The 22403-nt window shown below is 35.6% G+C and overlaps 1 protein-coding gene across 11 annotated transcripts in view; it reads left to right on the top strand.

Moving 5' to 3' along the window:
* The window catches only part of EHBP1 (EH domain binding protein 1), a 412862-nt gene that overhangs the window by 153302 nt on the left and 237157 nt on the right, over nucleotides 1-22403 (top strand). For all 11 annotated transcript variants that reach the window (XM_032873810.1, XM_032873813.1, XM_032873809.1 and 8 more), the window contains one exon: nucleotides 4990-5043. In XM_032873810.1, coding sequence (XP_032729701.1) covers nucleotides 4990-5043 — 54 coding nt within the window. The remainder of the gene's footprint in view (nucleotides 1-4989; nucleotides 5044-22403) is intronic.

Genomic DNA, 22403 nt, shown 5'->3' with positions numbered 1-22403 from the left:
TTATATAGACATAGTTCTAAATGACAGAATATTTCAGTATTCATTGTTCTATATATTTTAGTCCAACCTGGTTCCTTGAGGTGCATTATATTTATGGATATAGCAATTTATAACAGTGCAGGGGCATCAGGGTATTTCATGGTCTATGAAGTCAGAATAATTCAGGAGCCCTTTTGAACTTGTTACAATTGAGATCTGTTAGAATACTTCTTTTACTACTTGTTACATTCTACCCTCAGGAAATTTTAAAGTGCTTCCTTGTGGAAAGCTGAGGTTTGTGGAATTTTTAGTCCTAAGCCTCATTTTGTTAGTCCTGTTTGACTAAATACAAAATATGTTTTAAAATTAGTATTCAAGGGACGCCTGGGTAGCTCAGTTGGTTAAGTGGCCGGCTCTTGGTTTTGGCTTAGGTCATGATCTCAGGGTTGTTGGATCTAGTCCTGCATCAGGTTCTGTGCTCAGCAGGGAGTCTGCTTGAGATTCTCTCTCTCCCTCTCTCTTTGCCCCCCACCCATCTCTCTCTCAAATCAGTGAATCTTTAAAATCAGAATTTGAGGAGTATTTTATTGATGTTAATGTAAGAAGTTCTAAGTTGATTTTGGTAAATATTTTATTGATACTAATATCTTACAAATACTGCAGCTTAAAAGGAAAATTCTGGTTGTAAATTCAAAGGGCAGATCCCAAAACATAGCTGTGTATATACCTAACTGCCTGTTATATATACATACATGCTGTTTCCTTGAAGGTCTTCCCTATTTCCTGAAACATTATAAAGTAGTCTCCACCAAGTAAGTCCTCATTAAGCACTAGAATCTTTACTTTCCTAACTAACCCCCTATCTGCTTCAAAAGAGTGGTGAAGAAAAGCCTCATTTTTAGCCTTTTTGAAAGTGATGAAATTAGAAAACAAATGCTTTATATCTTCCTTGAAGCATTCCAATTGTATTGAAGTTACTTTTGCAGGACAGAAGGGATGAGACAGTACCTGCTCTTCCTTCCCCACCCCCCCCCAGAAGGTTCAGGGCCGTCCTATAGCCCTTCAACCAGCTATCCTAAAAGCCTGTTATTAAATCCCCGTTATCCATATATCTCCTACTGGAATGATACAGTAAGCTTGATAGAGAGCAGCAAGACCTTTAACTCTCACAATAACCCTAAAGTTGTGTAATTATTCCTGTGTACTATTGTTAAGAAAACTGAGACTAAGGAAGAAGGTCTCTTGCTAAGTCACAGTGATTTAGCCCTCTTTTTTCTTCTACACTGTATGACCTATTCCATAATAAAAACTACGATGAATATAAATTACAACAGCAGGATCTCTGATATGCTTGAGGAAGACTTTTAAGTAATCCCTTGAGTATTTTGATTTGGTTTGCTGTTTGCATTGGGAAAGATGAAATGATTGGACATAGTTTCACAACTTGAAAAAATGACAGAGAGTAAGGGGCTAGAATAGAGCTGATAAATAGTTGACAGCCACGTGTTTGGGAAAAGGATATGCACTATCGGAGTGATTCTGAGTTGAAAGAAGCTGTTGAAGTGTAGTACTTGGAGGATTAAGAGGTAAGTGTTATTCTCAAGTACTGATGGGAATGTTGAGCATATCCTTATCATGGAACTTTTATGACTTCGAGTGTTAGTCTGTAGAAAAAAGCCCAAATACCCTTTTCTTCCCAGTTTGTTGTAGTAAACACCTCTGTTTAGTTGTGCTATTGAGCCAACCTTGTGATTATTTTAAATATTAAAAAAAAATTTCTGTGGCCATTTTTATCTTCCCAACCCTCTAATTCCCCAGAATTCTAATAGAAAGGCAGAAAGGTAAAACAGCTTTTCATTCTTACAGTGTAACTTTTAGATCTTGTTTTTTACAGCATTTAAAATATTCAAGTGGAAAACTTTTTCATGTTTTCCTTTTTCTTTTACTCATATTAAAGTTTCACAATTAATTTAATCTTGAAATTTGCAAGTAGGAAAGGATTGCTCTAAACCCTCTTGTCTGAAGTGTGGTATTCATAGAGGTGTGCTCAAAAACAAAATGCTTTTATGAAAAGTTAGCATTATGTTTCATTTTCCTATGACTTAGCCAGAAATTAATTTTCCTAGCCTGCTTGCCTGTTTTTGAAATTTGAATAGATTGGAAATAGCTATTTCTAGTTTAAAAAAAAAAAAAAGCCTTTAGGTTTTTAAAAAGAAAAATGATTCTTAAGCCATTTTCAATTTTTCTCTTTACTGCAGCGGTGAGAAAGGAGACTCCAGAGGGTAGAAAGTAGGATACAGAGTAGACTTAATTGATTCAAGCTAGAAGCAATTTTCATTACAAATGTTTTTGTCTGGTCAATAATATAAATAGTTAATTGTGTAGCTATGCCATTTAAAAATGGCCTGAAAATAAATATTATTATTGCTGTTTTATAAGTTTTGATTGACTTTGCCCTATCAGATGTGTCCCTTGGTCCTGCTGAGATTATTCTTGTAAGAGTAATACATCATCTGTGTTTTTAAAAGAATGTTTCACCTGCTTTTAGAATTAATGCATGTCATATGTGAGACACTGTTCAATATTTGTCAAATTATAAGATATAGTTATTAATAGATTCATTCCTCAAATACTCTTTTTTTTTTTTTTTAAGATTTTATTTATTTGTTTGACAGACGGACAGAAATCACAAGTAGGCAGAGCGGCAGGCAGAGAGGGAGAGGGAGGCAGGCTCCCTGCTGAACAGAGAGCCCGATGTGGGGCTCTATCCCAGGACCCTGGGATCATGACCTGAGCCGAAGGCAGAGGCTTTAACCCACTGAGCCACCCACGCGCCCCCATTCCTCAAATATTCTTGAGAGGCTGCTGTGTGCCTGATACTTTTCTAAGTCCTGGGGGACAATGTAGTAAAACTGGACCAACAGCATAGCCAAAAGTCAGACAGACCTGGAATCGTAACATTGTTTTACTACTTATTAATTGTTCACTGTGGAATGGTGCATCTTTTAGTTCTCAGGTTTCTGTTTTTTAAATGGGAATAAAAACACTACCTATTTCATAAGTTGCTGCGATGATGAAAACAACACAATAACTGGGGCAGAGTGTGTGCTCAGTATTTACTGTATTATTATTAATTATATTAGCTGTTTTGGATCTATGCTGCATTCCTCAGCAAAATGGGGGAAGGGCAGGCAGGAAGGGTGGTAAGATGTCTCTTTCCTCTCAGTATTGTAGTACACTATATTACTTGGTCTCTAAAATAGCACTGTTTGTGTCCTAAATCACTCATGGAAAAGTTCCTTCAACCTTTATTTACAGTAGTCTCTCTCCATAAACCTAGTTCATGGGTAGGACCAAACTGAGGAAACAAGTATCAGGTAGAAATCTCTTCCTGTACTTTCTCTTCAAGCTTCTCCTACTTCCCCCTGCCTATCACCACCAAAGAAACTCCTTGTCAGCAGATTTTTATCCCATTTGTGTGAATTTACTCATAGAACTAAATAGCCTGGCTACAGCTCAGAATCAGCCAGTTACCATGCTTTATAGTGAAAAATAAGTAAATAAAGAAGTAACTAAGGAGTTTGGAATTTATCCTGTAGGTTGTAGGTATCATTAAAGAAATCTGAGTTGGTACTAATGTGGTCAGAATTGTGGTTTGGGAGAATAATATGTGTATAAGATTGATTGGAGGAAAGAGAGACAGAGAGAATGTTATAGTCACTTTTATCTTGAAATAGCTTAGGACCAAAACTCAAGTGTGGCAGTAGAAGCAAAAGGTTATTAATACGCTAAAATGGAATTGATCATGAATAAGATACTTTCGTATGAGAAGCATGTGGGACCTGAGTCCCACTAGCAGAATAGCAGAGCCCATTTTCCATCTATGTGCACTTGCTCAATTTTAGAGTAGAATGTTGAGCCCAGAGCCTGCTTTATTTAAATATTCCCTTATTTTCAGTACCTCTGTCCCTCTGCACTTGCTCAATTTTAGAGTAGAATGTTGAGCCCAGAGCCTGCTTTATTTAAATATTCCCTTATTTTCAGTACCTCTGTCCCTCTGCCTTCTCTGCTATGTGGAGTTAAATTTGAATAAGTAAATGGACATGTTATGTGATCCCATAACTTTCCTTTTTATGTCTTACATTCTGTTGCCTTTTGCTTTTACTTACTGGAATATCTATGGAAATCTTATAGAATCCCACCTAGCCCAGGTGCTTTCTCTCTCATCAGGCTTTTCTGTTCATTCCTAGAAGTGATGTGTTGTTTTCTAATCTGTGGTGAAACCATGTATTTCTTTCATCATATTTATTTAGATTAGTTGTTTTTGTCTTCAAAGGCAAGGACAGCTATGTTTGAATTCATATAGCACATTTCCAGTTTTTTATATGATAAGTACCAGATATGTATTTGTAAAATAAATACTTAAATATGCCTTTTTTTCCTTTTTTAAATTTGCATTGGTTGGAGTATCCATTACCTTATCTCCCATTTCTGAGGCATCTTCAGGGTTGATGGGAGGGGAGGAAGGATGAAATAGCCGTGCCAGTTTGCCATTTTGTGTAGATGATGGAGTCCCTTGGGGTGCTTTGAAATTACAGATGACTTCTGCAGAAGAAAACCTTTTCTCAAGTGGTACTGTTAGTTTAGAAGTATAAAAGATTAAAACAAGATGAGGGCTTTATATGAGCATTTATATTTTATATTTTATAAAAGTGTTTCTTAAATTCACTCACTAAATTATCCGTCTTTCTGATTAGGTTTCTTTTTTTGTCGTCATTGGTGCTATGGTGGAAGAGTTATATGCATCAACATAAGTAAAATAGAGAATTTTTCTATATAAAATAAGGATTCAGGTGTAGAGAAATTGTGGAAGTTTCATCAGAGTAGGTTATTCTGCTTCTCCTTTTTAAAAGTTGGTAAAAGCTAAAAGCAAGGCTGTTTGTATGTTCTTGATTGGATTAATGGGTTTAAAGAAATATATCTCAACTTTGTATTTTGCTTTTTTTACAGGATCCTCATGCAGAGGAATTTGAAGATAAAGAGTGGACATTTGTCATAGAAAATGTAAGCTAATAGCAAATATCATCTCACCTTTCACATTGTTGACTATATACAGTGTTAAAGTACACTAGCATTTTGGTGGTAGGAGAAATGTTGCCTTATGAAAATTAAATAGTGATTTGTAGCTTTTAGAATTTTTTCTAAAATGAAGTGATAGCCAATAGCAGAATTATTTTTAAGAAGTACTTTTGTTAAGACGGTATAAATAAAAATACTGAATTATATGTATACTTTGTATTTGGTTTGGAGCTTGAGGTAGACTGTGTCTTACCCATCTTTCTATCTGTTTAGCATCTAGCATAGTACTTCTCTCATAGCAAATGCTTATTTAAACATTTGTTGAACAAAATCATGAATGACCTTTGATTATCTTTAAAAATTAAGTACATGCTTTAACTCTTTGGGTTGAGGAGTTCTAGACTGGTGCCTTAATATTCATCTTCAGTTGGGTCACCTAGGTGTCTCAGTTGATTAAGTGTCTGCCTTTGGCTCAGGTTATTATCCCCGGATCCTCAGATTGAGTCCCATATGGGGCTTTCTGTTCAGCAGGGAGCCTGCTTTCCCCCCCCACCTCTGTCCCTTACTCAACTGTGCTCACACTCTCTTGCTTTCTCTTTTCAAATAAATAAATAAAATCTAAAATCTTAAATGATCATCTTCAATTGCTTTAAATATTGTTGAATCCCAGATGATTAACAGGCATAATGTAGGTGTTCAGTAGATATTTTCAAATGGGGATTAGGGAAGATAGGCAATGAAAATAGAGTGAATTAAGAAAGTGGGTTCTGGAGTCAGGTAGACCTGATTTCAAGCCTTAACTCTGCTCTTATAAACTGTGTGATTGTGGTAAGTTTCTTAACTTCTCAGCCACAAATTTATAGGGTTGTTTTGTGAATTAAATATAGGTTCATTGAATATTAGCTTTACCATTTACCATGTCATCATCATGATCACCATCAAAGTTCTAAAATAGATTTATAACAGATTTATAACATGCTTTGGTTGTAGCAGTTTCTTCCTTCCAGAGTCAGTGTACAGCCTTTGTTGTATATCTCAGTGATGGAAGGAATACCACACTTTTTCTAGCAGTAGCTGGGCCATTTTTAGCCCAGGGGAGCTGGGAAGCTTGGGAAGATAGGTCCAAACATAACAGGGGGTGTTCTGATGGCTGGATAGCAAACCAATGTAACTGTGTTGAATGTTCACACATGTTAACAATTCTGGCCTTTCTTATGATAGAGGTGAACATTATTATGCTTGGAGGAGTAGTCATTGAAGTTTTAAAAACAAACTTAGACTTCTTGAAATTGATTACAGCTTAAAAAGCTAGCTTTCATTCTCATAAGATCTTACTTCTCCCCAGTGGATGATCTCTCAGTTTTTAATACTCATGACTCAGTGATACATCTGAAGTCTCTTAGTTAACCGATGTGTTAAAGAGTTAGCCAATTAGATTTGGGTTGTAGTTGATGGTAAAAACTGTATTTGTCTAGAAAGTTGTTCTTATTACACAATGAAGATAGAGACATACCAATTCCAAGTTTCTGAAGAATGGTATTATAAACTAATACACTGAATGGGGCGTATAAGTCTCTTTTTATAGCAAGAATAAACAGAATGTATTAAATGAATACTGTGAGGTGTGAGAAGGTTTAAAAATAACCTTGGGACTCTATATAAACCTTTTCCTAGGTTACAGCTCCCCTCAGTGGTAAGTGGTAAAATTGACTCTTGTCTAGAGAAACAGTTCTTTCCCTATAGCAGTAACGTGTTACAATGTTGTATTCTACTCTACTTTTTAAAAGTGTAATGGGCTTCCCCATTAGTTTCAGTAGACTAAAATCTGGGCTTTGTTTGAGTCTGTTGGTAAATTGCTCTGACACTGAAAAGGCATGTTCTCTGAATGGGGAATATTAATGGATCTTTCTTTTCTTTGCACTTTGTGTTATAACCCCATAGCCAATAAAAAAAAAAAGCTTAATTTTTGTTTAATATATACCAGTAAAGCAGAGAATTCTCCAAAATAGATTACCATAACAGATTTATTGGGTACTTACTGTATACTGTATACTGTGTAGAATGCTTGATACATGTTATCTCATTTACTCATTACAATAACACTGTCAGATATTAATAATCTTATTCTTATGAATAAAGAAAATGAGATTTAGAGAGGCTAAGTAATTTGCTCAAGTTATATTTCTGTGAAATTAGGATTTTATCTAGTCTTGTCATTCTCCATGGCCTGTGCCCTTAACTCCTATGCATTAACTACTTCTCTTATTGATAAAGGTAGAAAGAAATAATTTGAAATTGTGAAGCCATACAGAAGTTTTAGTCAGGCTTCCCTAGTGATAGACCTATGTGAGGTACATATATGTAATATTAGTAGTAAACATAGTCTTTAATTATTGTACATATTCAGTCTAAAAGTTATTGATTGCTTCTAGACATTACAAAATGGAATTACAGAATTTATCAGTCCCCAGAATTCTGAATATCTTTTCTCAAAACAACTTTTCTTCCTACTTTGTATAAATTGAGGTAATACTGTCTTCATTTTACTGGTTCTTTTGTTTCTGGTCACAGAAAAGATTTCCTGATTGTTTCTGGGTTTTTTTCTTTGGATCAGAAAGCTACTTATAACACAGGTTCAAACTTTAGAGGTGATTTTACTGCTGTTAGCTTTGTGACTTTGGATAAGTTATTTAATCCTTTATAGCCTCAGTATACTTAGGTATAAAATGATGATATTAATGTCTACTCTATAGATTATTGCAAATTAGAAATAATATATAGGAAGCATCTAGTTCAGTAAGGGGTAGCTATTTTTATAATGTTTTTTTTCTAGAGGACATGGACAAATGTAAAGGAAGCCCTAGATTTCCAAACTTACTATCATAGGATTTTAGTTTTTTCACTCTTTTACACCACTTATGTCTCTCAGCAGTTCTAGACTTCATTATTATCTCAAGAAATGACAAAGCAACTTATAAATATCTCTTTTGGGTTAAACTTAAACATATTTTTATGTTTTGAAAATTTTCAGCTTTTGTTTTAGGATATGTTCTTCTTATAAATTGAAGCTAAAATTAAGGACCAGATTGTTTTCTGAAATTAAATAGGAGCTGGTAATTTGTTAATATCTACCCCTGGACCAGACAGTCTATGTTTGTGTTTATCTTTCCACAATATGAATATATGAATATACTTCAAAAACAAATATAAATTAGTGTTAAATTATCCTTTATTTTGGATTGTTTTCAATCCATTTCCATATTATTAGCACAGACCATCAAGATCAGATATCACAAAGAAACATGTTTCTTTCTTTCTTTCTTTTTTTTTTTGAAGATTTTATTTATTCATCTGACAGAGATCACAAGTAGGCTGAGAGGCAGGCAGCAAAAGAGGAAGAGAATTAGGCTCCCTGACTAGCAGAGAGCCTGATGCTGGGGATCCCAGGATGCTGGGATCATGACCTGAGCCAAAGGCAGAGGCTTTAACCCACTGAGCCACCCAGGCACCCCTTCATGTTTCTTTTTTTATCTACCATAATATAATAATGTGTGTCCACCAAGGCAATTGACATTGTGGGTTTTATTTTAATGTGGAGCCATAATAGTTATATTTAGGAAACAATTTTATTTTCTTTCCTGGTGCTTTGTTATCCAATGAAAATCAGAACCAGTATATTTGTGAATTATACGCATAAGTCATAGTTGTGAAAATTAAAAACTTTTATTCTTTAGATTCTTTTAGTTTTTGAGTCAGTCAAAAATATGTATTGATGAAAAGCACCAATCCAGGTTGAATTATTAATTCGGTCAAACATTTTGCAAACATTTAATATGAATTTTCTATATGCCTAGAATTTTGTTAATATTGAAGCTACAAAATCACATAAGACATGCAGAATTTCATTGATTCTTAGATGCATATTTTCCCCCACATTTTAACTTATCTGAAATTGGATCATCTTAAATTTTTGGTGTCTCATAATTATAATTGGTAGTGTTTTTTTCTTTCTTAGTGCTATATAAAATGATAGTGCATCATTTAAAAACCAGTGGAGACTTGTATTTGATGGTGTGAAGTATCCTGTCCTCCTGAAATTTATAAACTGTTATGGGTGTTGTATAATTAAAGAAATGCAAGGAAAAAAGATTGTTTTAGGAGATTATAAAGGAGGGCAGCATCAGGGAAGGGTTCTTGGAGGAAGTGGGTACAGAGCTTAGTTTAAAAAAAAAATGGAGGGGTGCCTGGATGGCTCAGTTCATTGGGTATATGATTCTTGATTTTGGCTCAGGTCATGATCTCAGGATTGTGGACTCGAGCCCTGTGTCAGACTCCATGCTGAGCATGGAGCCTGCTTAAGATTCTCTCTCCTTTCCCTCTGCCCACTCCCTGCTTTAAAAAAAAAAAAAAAAAAAAAAAAAGAATTAAATAATTAAAAAAAAAAGGATTTATGTAAAAAAGAACTCCAGGCAGAGAAAAGAAGGATCAGGTAAGGGCAAGAGAGACAGTGGTGAGTTTAGGATAGTATCTGTTCTTGATCAAATAATTGAGAGGAAGAGGGGAAAAAAAAAAAAAACACCAAAAACCGAAACCAACGAAAACAAAACATGAACTTGTTGGTGGGAATGCAAGTTGGTGCAACCACTTTGGAGAATAGTGTGGATATTCCTCAAGAAATTAAAAATAGAACTTCCCTATGACCCTGCAATTGCACTACTGGGTATTTACCCCAAAGATACAGATGTAGTGAAAAGAAGGGCCATCTGTACCCCAATGTTTATAGCAGCAATGGCCACGATCGCCAAACTGTGGAAAGAACCAAGATGCCCTTCAATGGACGAATGGATAAGGAAGATGTGGTCCATATACACTATGGAGTATTATACCTCCATCAGAAAGGATGAATACCCAACTTTTGTAGCAACATGGACGGGACTGGAGGAGATGATGCTGAGTAAAATAAGTCAAGCAGAGAGAGTCAATTATCATATGGTTTCACTTATTTGTGGAGCATAAGAAATAACATGGAGGACATGGGGAGATGGAGAGGAGAAGGGAGTTGAGGGAAATTGGAAGGGGAGGTGAATCATGAGAGACTATGGACTCTGAAAAACAACCTGAGGATTTTGAAGGGGCGGGGGGTGGGAGGTTGGGGGAGCCAGGTGGTGGGTATTAAGGAGGGCACGTATTGCATGGAGCACTGGGTGTGGTGCAAAAACAATGAATACTGTTACACTGAAAAATTAAAAGAAAAAACAAGTGCACCAAACAGGAAAAAAAACAAACAAACACAAAACATGAACTACCCACCAAATATCAGTAGACCTCTATTTTTTAAAACCATTAACACAAGAAATTTAATATTAGGCATATGATTTACTTGAGGTGCTGTGTCCTCCTTAGAGGAGATGAAGAGGGTATCTTAATGTCTTGGGGCCACCTATCCAGTCCTCCCACTATTTCTACCTGCGACCAATGAGATGGGCAGTTTGGCCATCATAGTGCCTTTTTTATTTCCGTTTATTTGATATTACCTCCAGAAGCCATTTAAATGGATTGGGATATTAATTATGTTAATTCCAAGGCAGTACTATAAATCCTCCTCTGTTTTGTTTCTTTTGTTGAATTATATTGAACAAGATTGGTTGCACAACCAAACTCACCTGACAAGAATACCATTACACCAAGAATAGAGATGATATAATCGCTCAAACAATACAAGGTAAACAGTATAAAATCACGGTGTTTCTGGACTCATTAATCTTAAGTTTGAATCCTCCTCTGAAATCAAATCAATCTCTTGATCTCACAAAGTTGTAGCCTGATAAGTTATCTCTGCTTTTTCTTTCAGAAGAAAAAATACATATAAATGCTTCTTCTTTCCTCTAAATAATTTTCTTCTGTGTCATCTCAGCCAAGGGATCTCACTCCAATGGCTGGGTAAAGACTGGCTATTTTTATAGGAACTGTAGCTTGCAGTTTTTTCCATTTAAACTGGTATAGCTTCTTCAGGAACTCCAGACTGGGATTATTTTTTCAGCACCAAGGAACTCATGAATACTAAAGTTCCAAAGCGTGAATAATATATAGAAGAATACTACAACCCACATGCCACAAAAAATAAGAAGCTTCTCCTCCCCCATGTAATCTATACAACAATTTATAATTTAAGTATCAGTAAGAGATGGCCTATCTTTTTTTAGGGTAGGACTTTTGCCATAGTATAGTCGTACTTATAGCCTACCTATTAATATTCCACCCCACAGAAATGTGACCCAGTTAATTTCCTTGAATCTAATTAGTCCCTGTTGACCTTCATTCTGTGTGGAAGTCACACTGAGAGGGTGGGGAGGAGGTTCAAACTTCCACTAGGAACAACTCTGCTTTTTGTTCCTCTGTTAACCCAATAACTAGAGTGGTTTGGTCGGTAATGCATATATATGTGTTTACTGTATTATATACTATACATACCCAACGTTTAAAAATCTCAACTTACATTTTTAAAATTATTTCAAATGTACACTAAAGTAGCAGGAATAATATGATGGATCTCTGTGTACCTACCTCTCAGCTTTAGGAATCGTATTTTGCCAAACTTACTTCATCAGTCTTTCCACTTTTCTTTACCAGATAATTTAAAGAAAATCTCAGATACTGTATCATTTTTGATGTAAATAATGAAGGCCACTTTTGATTACCGTTAGTTTAAAAGCTCGCTAAAAGATACTGGTGTGTCAGAAAAGGTGATCTACCTACAAATGAAAAAAAATTATTTTTGGGGGGGTGCAAGCTTCCTCTTAGATGATTTTTCTTATCTGGTAGGCCTGTGGTTCAAAATTATTTTGTCCTTGAAAAGTGGAATTTTTGCACTTATTTCCACATAGAAAATATTTAACTTAGTATTAGAAACAACAGAGCTTCCCTTCCATATCCCTCAGAATTAAACTCCTGCATTTGGAATAGGAAACGCGTAGTTGAGACAGGCTTTACCTGGTCTTCTAATTATCCTGTCAACTTGCTGTTGTATGTGATTATGTGAATAGTGCCTGGCTGGCTGTGTAAATTAGATAGGGTATTCTACATATGGCTAGTTAAATGAAGTTTTGTCAGCTAGCTCACTCTCAGTTTGGTCAAATTTCAGAGAAAGTCTCTATATATACATTTTTTTTCTGCCTAGTTTTTCTCAATTAATGTTAAATATTTAATGTGTTGTTCTAGTTGAGCAATCTTTCAGATTGTACTTCTGGAAGAAAATTTCATATCCTTCGTTCTCAAATGACCCTTTGGCTTTAAAGAAAATAGTGGAGAAATGTTTCACGTAAAAGGGAAGTATGCCCAAGAATGATTATATGTGCCTAGAACCTGTCAGAATCCTCAAAATTATAAGATTCTTGTGTAACTATTGGTTTAAATACTTAATTTTCCATTTTCATCTTGCTTAATGTCTGTATTTTTTTGGTCAGTTATCTGTCAATTTTATTAGAGCATATTAATTAGAAGAAAGCAAGTTTTTCATCTTCAGATTCTCCATCCTAAAATTCTTGACATAGGAAGGGAGAACAGATGGATTAAAATCTAAAGTCTACTGTATTTATCTACGTATAGTGCAAGAGGCCCGAAGTTAAAATTGTAAATAAAACTACTGCATGTTAAATAATTTATTTCATATTATAGTTTACTTTGTGAACTGTCTTAGCTAACAAACTTAAGGAAGGGTTTTATTTTACAGCAGTGAAGCACTGTTTTTATACCATTACAATGTAGATGCTATTGAGTAGTCTTTTTGGTTGATTTTCTGAAATTTATTTATTTATTTCTATTTTTTTGCCGATTTATTTATTTATTTGACAGAGATCACAAGTAGACAGAGAGGCAGGCAGAGAGATAGCAAGGGAAGCAGACTCTCCGCTGAGCAGAGAGCCTCTTTCCGGGCTCCATCCCAGGACCCTGTGCTCATGACCTGAGCCAAAGGCAGAGGCTTTAACCCACTGAGCCACCCAGGCGCCCCTGATATTTATTTATTATGTGGAGCTTCATCTTACTGATGTTAATCATGCCTTACAAATCAAGCAAATAGAGCAGTAAAATAAAGTTTTATTGAAGTCTTAATACTTACAGTTGCTTATTTATTTACCATCTTGATTAAATGGGTATTGTGTAGCAGATATTTGATATTTAGAGTGTAATAGTGAAAAAGATGCAGACCCCGACTCTAGGTATCCTACAGTCTAGACACAGATGACCAGGCAACCACTAAGATAGGACTATGTATAGGGCATTGCATGTGCACATGGAGAGCATATCTAAGCCCAGTCTTGGTGGGCGAGGGGAAGCCTTCTAATGAAAGTGATTTGTAAGTTGAAACCTAAAAGATAAAGTTTTTCCAATTCGTTATCTGTAACCTCAAAATCCAGAATCTCTATTATCTAAAGACATTAAAAAATGTGTATTTTTTAAAAAATTTGGTCCAAAGTCATTTGGTGACATAACTTGTCCTGACCTGAAGTGACGCTATTTGTAATATTTATTCCATTTACTGTGATTGGTTATTCATTTTGCTGCAGAAATATGTATATTTGACTATGAGTGCTGTTTCAGACCTCCTTGGGAGTGTTGCTGTAATTTAGGCACTGTAATACAGGCACAGGCACAGGCACTGTATTGCCTAAAATCAATATAAGAGATTTCGGATAAAAGATTAAGTACTTCTGATAGCTGCAGGGAATTTAGAGAGTGCTTCAGGGGGTTGGATTAGCTTGAGCAGAGGCAAGAGATATTGTGGCTCCTCTCTGAAACAGCATATAGTTCAGTAAGATTACTTTCTAGAATATTTAATTTTTTCAAAATATTGGTTAGGAGCTTCTGGCTAGCTCAGAGCAGCATGAGAGTCTTGGTCTTGGGGTAGTGAGCCCCGCATTAGGCGTAGAGTTTAGTTTAAAAAATATTGGTTGATTTTTCTAGGGTTATAGTAATTTATAACCATTTAGTTGAGTTTTATAATAATGAAGGAGTTGAAGAATTGACTGTACAGTTGCTGTGAAACTACAGATTTACATGGTTCACCTGGTGGGTAATGGTGGTAAAGGAAAGAAGTGTTGATGTTGTTGGTTTTAAATTAGGATTCATTGCTCTAAAATCATTCATGTCATTTTTTTAAACAATGCAGGTATCTGGGCCCCAGCTTGTACCTACTGAATTGAAATTCTAATGCAAAAGGGAGATGGCTTTGAGTGTATTAGGGTCACCCAATTACTGTTATTTTTTTTTTCCAAATTAAGGATTTGGAAAATGGGAGTGGGTGAGTTTTGTATAAAACAGTACTTTATACACCGTGAAATGTATTTAATTATGAAAATAATTTTATGCCTTCATCCTTACATCAGCCAAAAAGATGGTACCTCACTGGAGTTTATTACAGTTTCCTTCTCTTTCTGAAATTACTTAGTCATGTAAATGTGGTATATTTAAGATCTTGCTTCACCTGAGGGGTGCCTGAGTGGCTCAGTCAGTTTAGTGTCTGCTTTCAGATCAAGTCATGATCCCAGGGTCCTGGGATGGAGCCCAGAGTGGGACTCCCTACTCAGTGGGGAGTCCGCTTCTCCCTCTCCCTCTGCCCCTGCCCTGCTCGTGCAAGTGCACACACATTCTCTCTCAAATAAATAAAATCTTTAAAAAAGAAAAAAAAAAAAGATCTTCCTTCACCTGCCTTTTAAATAAAACTGTTTGAGCTGATCAATTAATAACTTCATTAATAATATTTGGTAAGTTTTATTAAAGAATACAAACTTTTCTGGGGTGCTGGGGTGGCTCAGTTGATTAAGTGTCTACCTTAGGCTTAGGTCATGATCCCTGGGTCCTGGGATAGAGGCCCCCCCACCCTGTTGTGTTGCATGGGGCTCTCTGCTAAGTGGGGAGTCTGCTTCTCCCTCTCCCTCTGCCCCTCCACACGCTTGCATGCTCTCTCTCTAATAAATAAAATCCTCAAACTATTTTCAAATAAATACTTTTTAATCCTTGAGAAATCTCCCTAAAGTGGACATTATTATAATTTCTTCGAGTCCATGAGGTTAAGTGACTAGCTCGAGAACACATAGAAAACAACTTAGCTTGGTTTCAAAGTTAAGTGTTTAGACTCTGAAGCCCCATGCATCTTACCCTGCATCTGTTCGCTACTCATATACTCATCAAACATTTATTGTCCTAAACACAGGGTATAGAGCCTGGCTGCACTAATTACTTACTATAGGGGATACATAGGAACATCTCTATTCATATACTAAAATCTGGCTTGAGAGATAAACATGCAAAACAAGAATAACTGAAATGTACTGTGCTAAATGTGTAATGTTGGCTGAAAAGCACAACAGAAGTTAGAGGTAGATGAATTAATATGGACTGAAATTATCAAGAACGTTTTGAGAGCTGCTTGTCAAATGTGGTTGTGTTTATCCTTAGAGGTAGTAGCAGTTTCTGTCTTTCTGTATTATAAATTTTCTTCTCTAATATGTACTTTAAGATATTTTTATAATTAAATCTCCAAAGAATCATTTCATAAAAAGGCAGAAGTCATATGAATTTTAAAGATGAAACGAGAGTTCAAAGAAATGTCATGTTTTGATTGAGCTGCTTCTAGTCCTGGAATCCCTGGTCCCAGGTCCTCATGGATATGCATCTTACTTCTTTACTCTTAAGGGTAAATTGAAAGGAAAAGTGGAGAAGTATTGCATAGTGGGAAAAGAAGCCTTTGGGTACAGTTAGGCCTACACTTGAATCATACTTGCTAGCTGTAAATTTGGCCTTTATATATATTTATACTTTCAGAACCTGTTATCTTGTCTGTAAGACAGATATTTTAGAAAATGATAGCTTGGACTAGAGATATTAAAAGCATAAAAAGCATGTAGCACACTGTTTGAAAAAACATAAGGTTTTAATACATGCTAATAGTAAGTGACAGAGAGACTTCAAAGGAGAGGAAAATGATAAACTTGGAAGGGAAACTTGAGGGAATATGGAAGTTACTAATAAATAAATTAGTTAAGTGATCAGGTTAACAAAGGATCAGGCCATGGAAACACTCAAATTCCAGATTTGGAATTGAATGTGCTTGACCAAAGACTGTTTATAAGCCCAGTGCTTAAGAAGGGATATGTTTTGATGTCACTTATTCAGCCAATTTGGATCAGTGAAATCATCCTTCCCTCATTAGGCAGGCAGTAGCCTGCACTGGTAACAGGTACCATAGCCAGCTTGCTATCACAAGCAAGCAAGGGCTCTTAACCTTAAATTTTGGGATCCTTAAAGGTTCTTGCATGGATGGACTTCAGAGGATTGAGATCTTTTTAGTATCTTTTATATCTTTAGTAGGTAAAAGTTTGTAGATGAAGGTTCGTCTTTCTTTTAAAATCAGATATTCAATGAAATCTTTACCCAAAACATTTTAAGGAACACTGGGTATTTTTTTTTTGTTTTTACAGTTTTTGAAAAAAATAGGTTACTGATATGATAGAAGCAGGAAGATCACTTTTTTTAAAATAAATTTTATTTTTTTTAAACATATAATATATTTTTATCCCCAGGGGTACAGGTCTGTGAATCGCCAGGTTTACACATTTCACAGCACTCACCATAGCACATACCCTCCCCAATGTCCATAACCCCACCCCCCCTCTCCCAACCCCCCTCCCCCCATCAACCCTCAGTTTGTTTTGTGAGATTAAGAGTCACTTATGGTTTGTCTCCCTCCCAATCCCATCTTGTTTCATTTACTCTTCTCCTACCCCCTTAACCCCCCATGTTGCATCTCCTCTCCCTCATATCAGGGAAATCATATGATAATTGTCTTTCTCCGATTGACTTACTTTGCTAAGCATGATACCCTCTAGTTCCATCCATGTCGGGAAGATCACTTTTTAATTTAATTTTATTTTATTTTATTTATTTGACAGAGAGAGATCACAAGTAGGCAAAGAGGCAGGCAGAGAGAGAGGAAGGGAAGCAGGCTCCCTGCTGAACAGAGAGCCCCATGTGGGGCTCGATCCCAGGACCCTGGGATCATGACCTGAGCCTAAGGCAGAGGCTTTAACCAACTGAGCCACCCAGGTGCCCCGGAAAACCACTTTTCATGTGGATAATCCATTTCGTTACTTTGTTAACTTCAGGAAGTAGTCCCCCTTTTCTCTTATTTTCTTTAATCTTTTATGCTTTTTGCAGACAGCAAATTGAAGGCACTAGCATATACCCAAATAACAATTTTGATTCATACTTAAAAGTTTAAATTTGTTAGAGGTTTAAGTTAATGTATATATATACATTTAATCAAATGACCTTAAAAACTAAAGGAAGTAGAGCAGTAGCATATTTGCATTATATTAGGCATTTCTACTTAAAGTTGATAATAGAACAGAAAACTATCTTAGTTGATAGTCATTGTTTCTCCCAACAACTGTATGTCCTTGGAGAGGATCATAACATGACTAAAAGGAGAGTTCTGGGAGTTAAGGAAGATACCAAAGCCTTGTGTATTTTCATTTCTATTAGCTAAAACATAGTCTAAACTTTAACTTTATGCTGAACGAATTTGATGGCATATAATTTGTGAAGTTACTACTAAGTCATAGTAGTAAACTGTAGTCTGTCCTCTAAATCGCTAGAGCTGTAATGGTTTCTTCTTCCTGCTTCATCCTTCAGATCTCTTCCCTGTAGATGAATGAGAAAGACAGCCACAGTTACTTTCAGTTCTGTTTTTTGCCAGTTGGAAGGAGGAAGCTGATAAACAAGACAGCCAGCAAAACAGACCTCTGCTACTACCTTAGAGATATTTGAAACCAACACTGTATTTGAGCAATTTTTTTTACATGTTTATTTATAGAAATTTAGCAGTTAGAGAACACTAGTTGATAGAAGATGTTATGAATCTGTGTGAGGCCTTTTTCCCCCGACGACAAGCATTAGAAGAAACTTGGTAATTGCTTTACAGTAGGGTACTAATGATAGACATTCTAGACTTTTAATAGAAAAATATTTAAGATTTTTTCAATTTACCTCTTTCACTGTCTCTCTTCATATTCTCTCAGAAATACATAAATAAAACTTCCTTAGTCTTAAAATGGAATGAGTTTTTGGCATTCTAGTTTTCCGCCACACTAACCACCTTGAAAGACCATGTTGGAGACTTCCTACATAATTCTTTGCTCAAAGACAACCTGAAGTGAATTATAAAAACAAACAAAAACTCTTTAAAATTTAAGTACATTGGGGTGCCTGGCTGACCAGGTTGGTAGAACATAGGACTCTTGATCTTGAAGTTGTGGTTTTGAGCCCCACATTGAGTGTAGAGATTACTTAAAAAAAATTTAAGTTAATTTCTTTGTATAGAACTGGAACTTTGCCTTGTGTAATTAGATATAGTTACATCTGTACTGATAGAAAAGCAAATGGAATTGCTGACATTATAAGAGCTGTGTAACTGATTAGAAAAGCAAAATTTACATGTTCACTTCAGATCCACATGAGCTTGAGAATACAAAACTGTCTTGGTACTTTAATACCTTTAAGCTCTCCAGAAAATAAGCAAGATTTTCAGAATTCTGTGGATGATGTATTATCCTACCATTTTTTTTCTATTTTAATACAAAACTTCTCTTTAAAATTTTATTTTTTGATTCTTTTTTATGACATACTCCTGAATTTTTTAATATCATTAAACCAATGAGGCATTTTTGCCTAGTATGTCTCTGTGCTCTAACATAAATTAGGTATAATAGTTTATTTTTATCAGCATTATGACTACTAGACACTAATGAAGTACAGCATCTTGTAATAATCTTTTTTAAAAAAAAATATTTTTAAATTCTTATTTCTGTTGTTTTTTTTTTTTAAAGATTTATTTATTTATTTGATGAAGAGAGAGTGAGGGAGCATAAGCAGGGGGAGCATCAAAGGGAGAAGGAGAAGCAGGATCCCCACTGAGCAGGGAGAAGGAGAAGCAGAATCCCCACTGAGCAGGGAGCCTGATGCAGGGCTTCATCCCAGGTTCCTGGGATCACGACCTGAGCCAAAGGCAGACGGTTAACCAACTGAGCTATCCAGGCATCCCTTGTAATAGCAATCTTATGCTCAATGACATGATAAAACAGCATTCTGATAAATATGGCACTTGAGCTTAAAATAATTCAATGCTTAAAGAATATTCTTTGCCTTAAGACAGATTTGGGGTGTGTGTGTGTGTGTGTGTGTACAGATTTGTTTTTAAATAAAAATTATTTTGGTGAGGGTGGGGTTATGGACATTGGGGAGGGCATGTGCTATGGTGAGTTCTGTGAAGTGTGTAAACCTGGTGATTCACAGACCTGTACCCCTGGGGATAAAAATATATGTTTATAATAAATAAAAATTAAAAAAAATTATTTTGGTGAAACTCTGAACAAATACAGATACTTTGTAACTGCCCTTCCTGTGTTGCTTTTGAAATTTGGTTGACCAATAGCTGATACTTTAGTTACTAGGAAACAGGTAAAGAGAAGATATTTCTCAAGTTGTATAATAGTAGCAGAATCAAGGGTACAAACTCCTTGCCTCCCTAAACTTAGGGAGTTTATGTACATTACCATGTTATTGAGGTCATCAGGACCATAGACAACAATAATGAGGACATCTGTATTTTATTATCTCTCCAAGTCTCTTCCTTTGTACTTTAAATAAAAGAGCTAGCTATATACAGTGTATCCTCAGACTATTTATAGCTATAGCCATAGCAGTGGGAAGATCAATTTCTCATTATTTCCCTGAATAAATTTTTCCTGGAGTTATTTACCTTTAAGATTCTGGCAGTCTGAATTATCTTGTGGCATTTGTTAATTATTTCAACCAAATCATTAGAATAAACTAGACCAAGGAACATTTGAGAATATCCTGAAAGGAAAAGTATATATTGAATATATTAAATTTGTTTGTTGAGGGCGCCTGGGTGGCTCAGTGGGTTAAGCCTCTGCCTTCGGCTCAGGTCATGATCTCAGGGTCCTGGGATCGAGGCCTGCATCGGGCTCTCTGCTCAGCGGGAGCTTGCTTTCTCCTCTCTCTCTATGCCTGCCCCTCTGCGTACTTGTGATCTCTCTCTCTGTTTCAAATAAATAAATAAAATCTTTAAAAATAAATAAATAAATTTGTTTGTTGAATGGCTTAATAGGAAAATTCTCCTCCCTCCCCCCCATGTAACAATTCTTTCTCTCTCTATGTTAATTGTATATGTAACTATATATAACAAAGGAAGCACAGAGATGTTCTTTGGAAGGAGAGAAGGATGTGAGGTAGGAAAGGGAAAGAGGGAATACTCTATTGCAACTTTCTTTAGCCAGAATTTTTTCAGAGCACTTTTTTTTTGCTTTCCCTTTTATTTCCTCTTTTTGTCCTTAATTAATAGCTTTGATTTTATGTACTTGAATCATTGCATTCTTTTGAAAATAGAGTCAGTCTGGAAATAAATCAATCTGAGTAAAATAAATTTGAAGAATTTCTCCTTACTCATTAAACTGAAGGAAGAGTTTAGAAAAGTAGTCAAATGACATGAACTGGATTAGGTCACCAGGAATCATAGGACTTATTTACATTATATTTATACATATTAAAATCTTTAGCCATAGCAACCATTAATGTATGCCTTCCTATGTCTTTTAGTCTAGATTTTCTGAAAGTGCTTTTCTACTGGCTTCCCCCCCCCCAAAACCATACATGGTGTGTGATGACTATAGATAATAACCCTGTATTACATTTTTGGAACTTGCTAAGAGGGGCATCTGAGTGGCTCACATGGTTAAGTGGCTGCCTTTGGCTCATCTCATGATCCCATGGTCCTGGGATCGAGACCCAGGTTGGGCTCTCAGCAGGTAGGGAGTTTCAGCAGGGAGCCTACTTCTCCCTGTCCCACTGTCTACTGCTCTACCTGCTTGTGCTATCTCTTTGAAATAAATAAATAAAATCTTAAAAAAAAAAAAAAGAAATTTGCTAACAGAGTAGATCTTAAAAGTTGTAATCAGAAGAAAACAATCGTAACTATGTACGGTGATGACTATTAACTAAACTTATTTAAACTTAAAATAGTCATTTATATACATACATCAAATCATCAGGTTGTGCACCTGCAACTAATACTATGTTGTTATATGTCAGTTATATCTCCTTAAAAAAAAAACAAAAAACAAAGAAGAGTAAGGTTAACCTCTGTAAAAGAGACCATTATTGTTCTATTTAATTGGGTCACAGAATGACTGTTTTTTAGACTTCATTATACTGAGTGCTGCAAAATTGCAAAATTTACTTCCTAGACTTCAAAGATATAAATAAAACTAAGTTTTCGTCCTCAAGTTGTTCTCAGTTTGGTCAGAGAGGCAGATCTGTGACTAAATAATGAAACTACAGTGATGGTGCTAGAAAAGAAGCTTGTGCAAGGTCAATTTAGGGTGTCAGGGAGCTGTTGCATATATCAGATATGGGAAGCCTTTAAAGAGGAGTTGATATGAGCTATGACTTGAAGGACTTTAAAAAGTTTACCTGCCAGATGGAGTTGTATGAGAAGGGTGGGACCTGAGGTAAGGACAGAAGAACAGCCTTGCTAAAGGCACAGTGATCAAATTGCTACAGCTTCATTTGCCAGGTGGGGAGAACCCGGGTTGAAGGGGTTGAAGGGGTTGTAACTAGTGAGATGAGCAGGGGACAGATAGTACCTGGCCTTGTATGCTATATGAGAATATTCGAACTTTTTAATAGGTCGATCTGTGGTTCCCAAACCTGGTTGCCCATCAGAATCGTCCATGTGTGTAGTAAAACATACAGATTTGTTCTAGATCCTGCTTGATTGTGATTCATGAATCTAATAAGCTATCAAGCGCCATGGAAAAGTTTTAAGCAGAGAGGTAAAATGATCAGACTTGTATTTTGAAAGATCAGTTTCTTAACAACAACAGAAACACATACAAAAAAACCCAGTAAAAGACAGGGGCACCTGGTTGGCTCAGTCAGTTAGGTGTCCAGCTATTGATTTCGGCTCAGTTCTTGATCTCAGGGTTGTGAGTTCAAGCCCTATGTTGGGCTCCATACCCAGTGTGGAGTTAAATATATATATTATAGTAAAAAAATATATAAAAATAAATATATATGAATATATTTATTTATATGTTATATATTAAAATATATTTATTTATTATATTTATATATATAAGTACATATATATATAAACATAAAAACAAATTAACATTTTATAGACCCTGGGAAAAAGAATTTTCAGCAAAGTACAAAAATTTCAAGTTTTTCTTTCTTTAATTTTGTATTTCTTTACTGTGGAATAGCTC

Source organism: Lontra canadensis, unplaced genomic scaffold, assembly GCF_010015895.1.
Source record: "Lontra canadensis isolate GAN:19392208 unplaced genomic scaffold, GSC_riverotter_1.0 scaffold50, whole genome shotgun sequence".
NCBI lineage: Eukaryota > Metazoa > Chordata > Mammalia > Carnivora > Mustelidae > Lontra > Lontra canadensis.
This window is presented reverse-complemented; position numbering and strand designations above follow the sequence as displayed.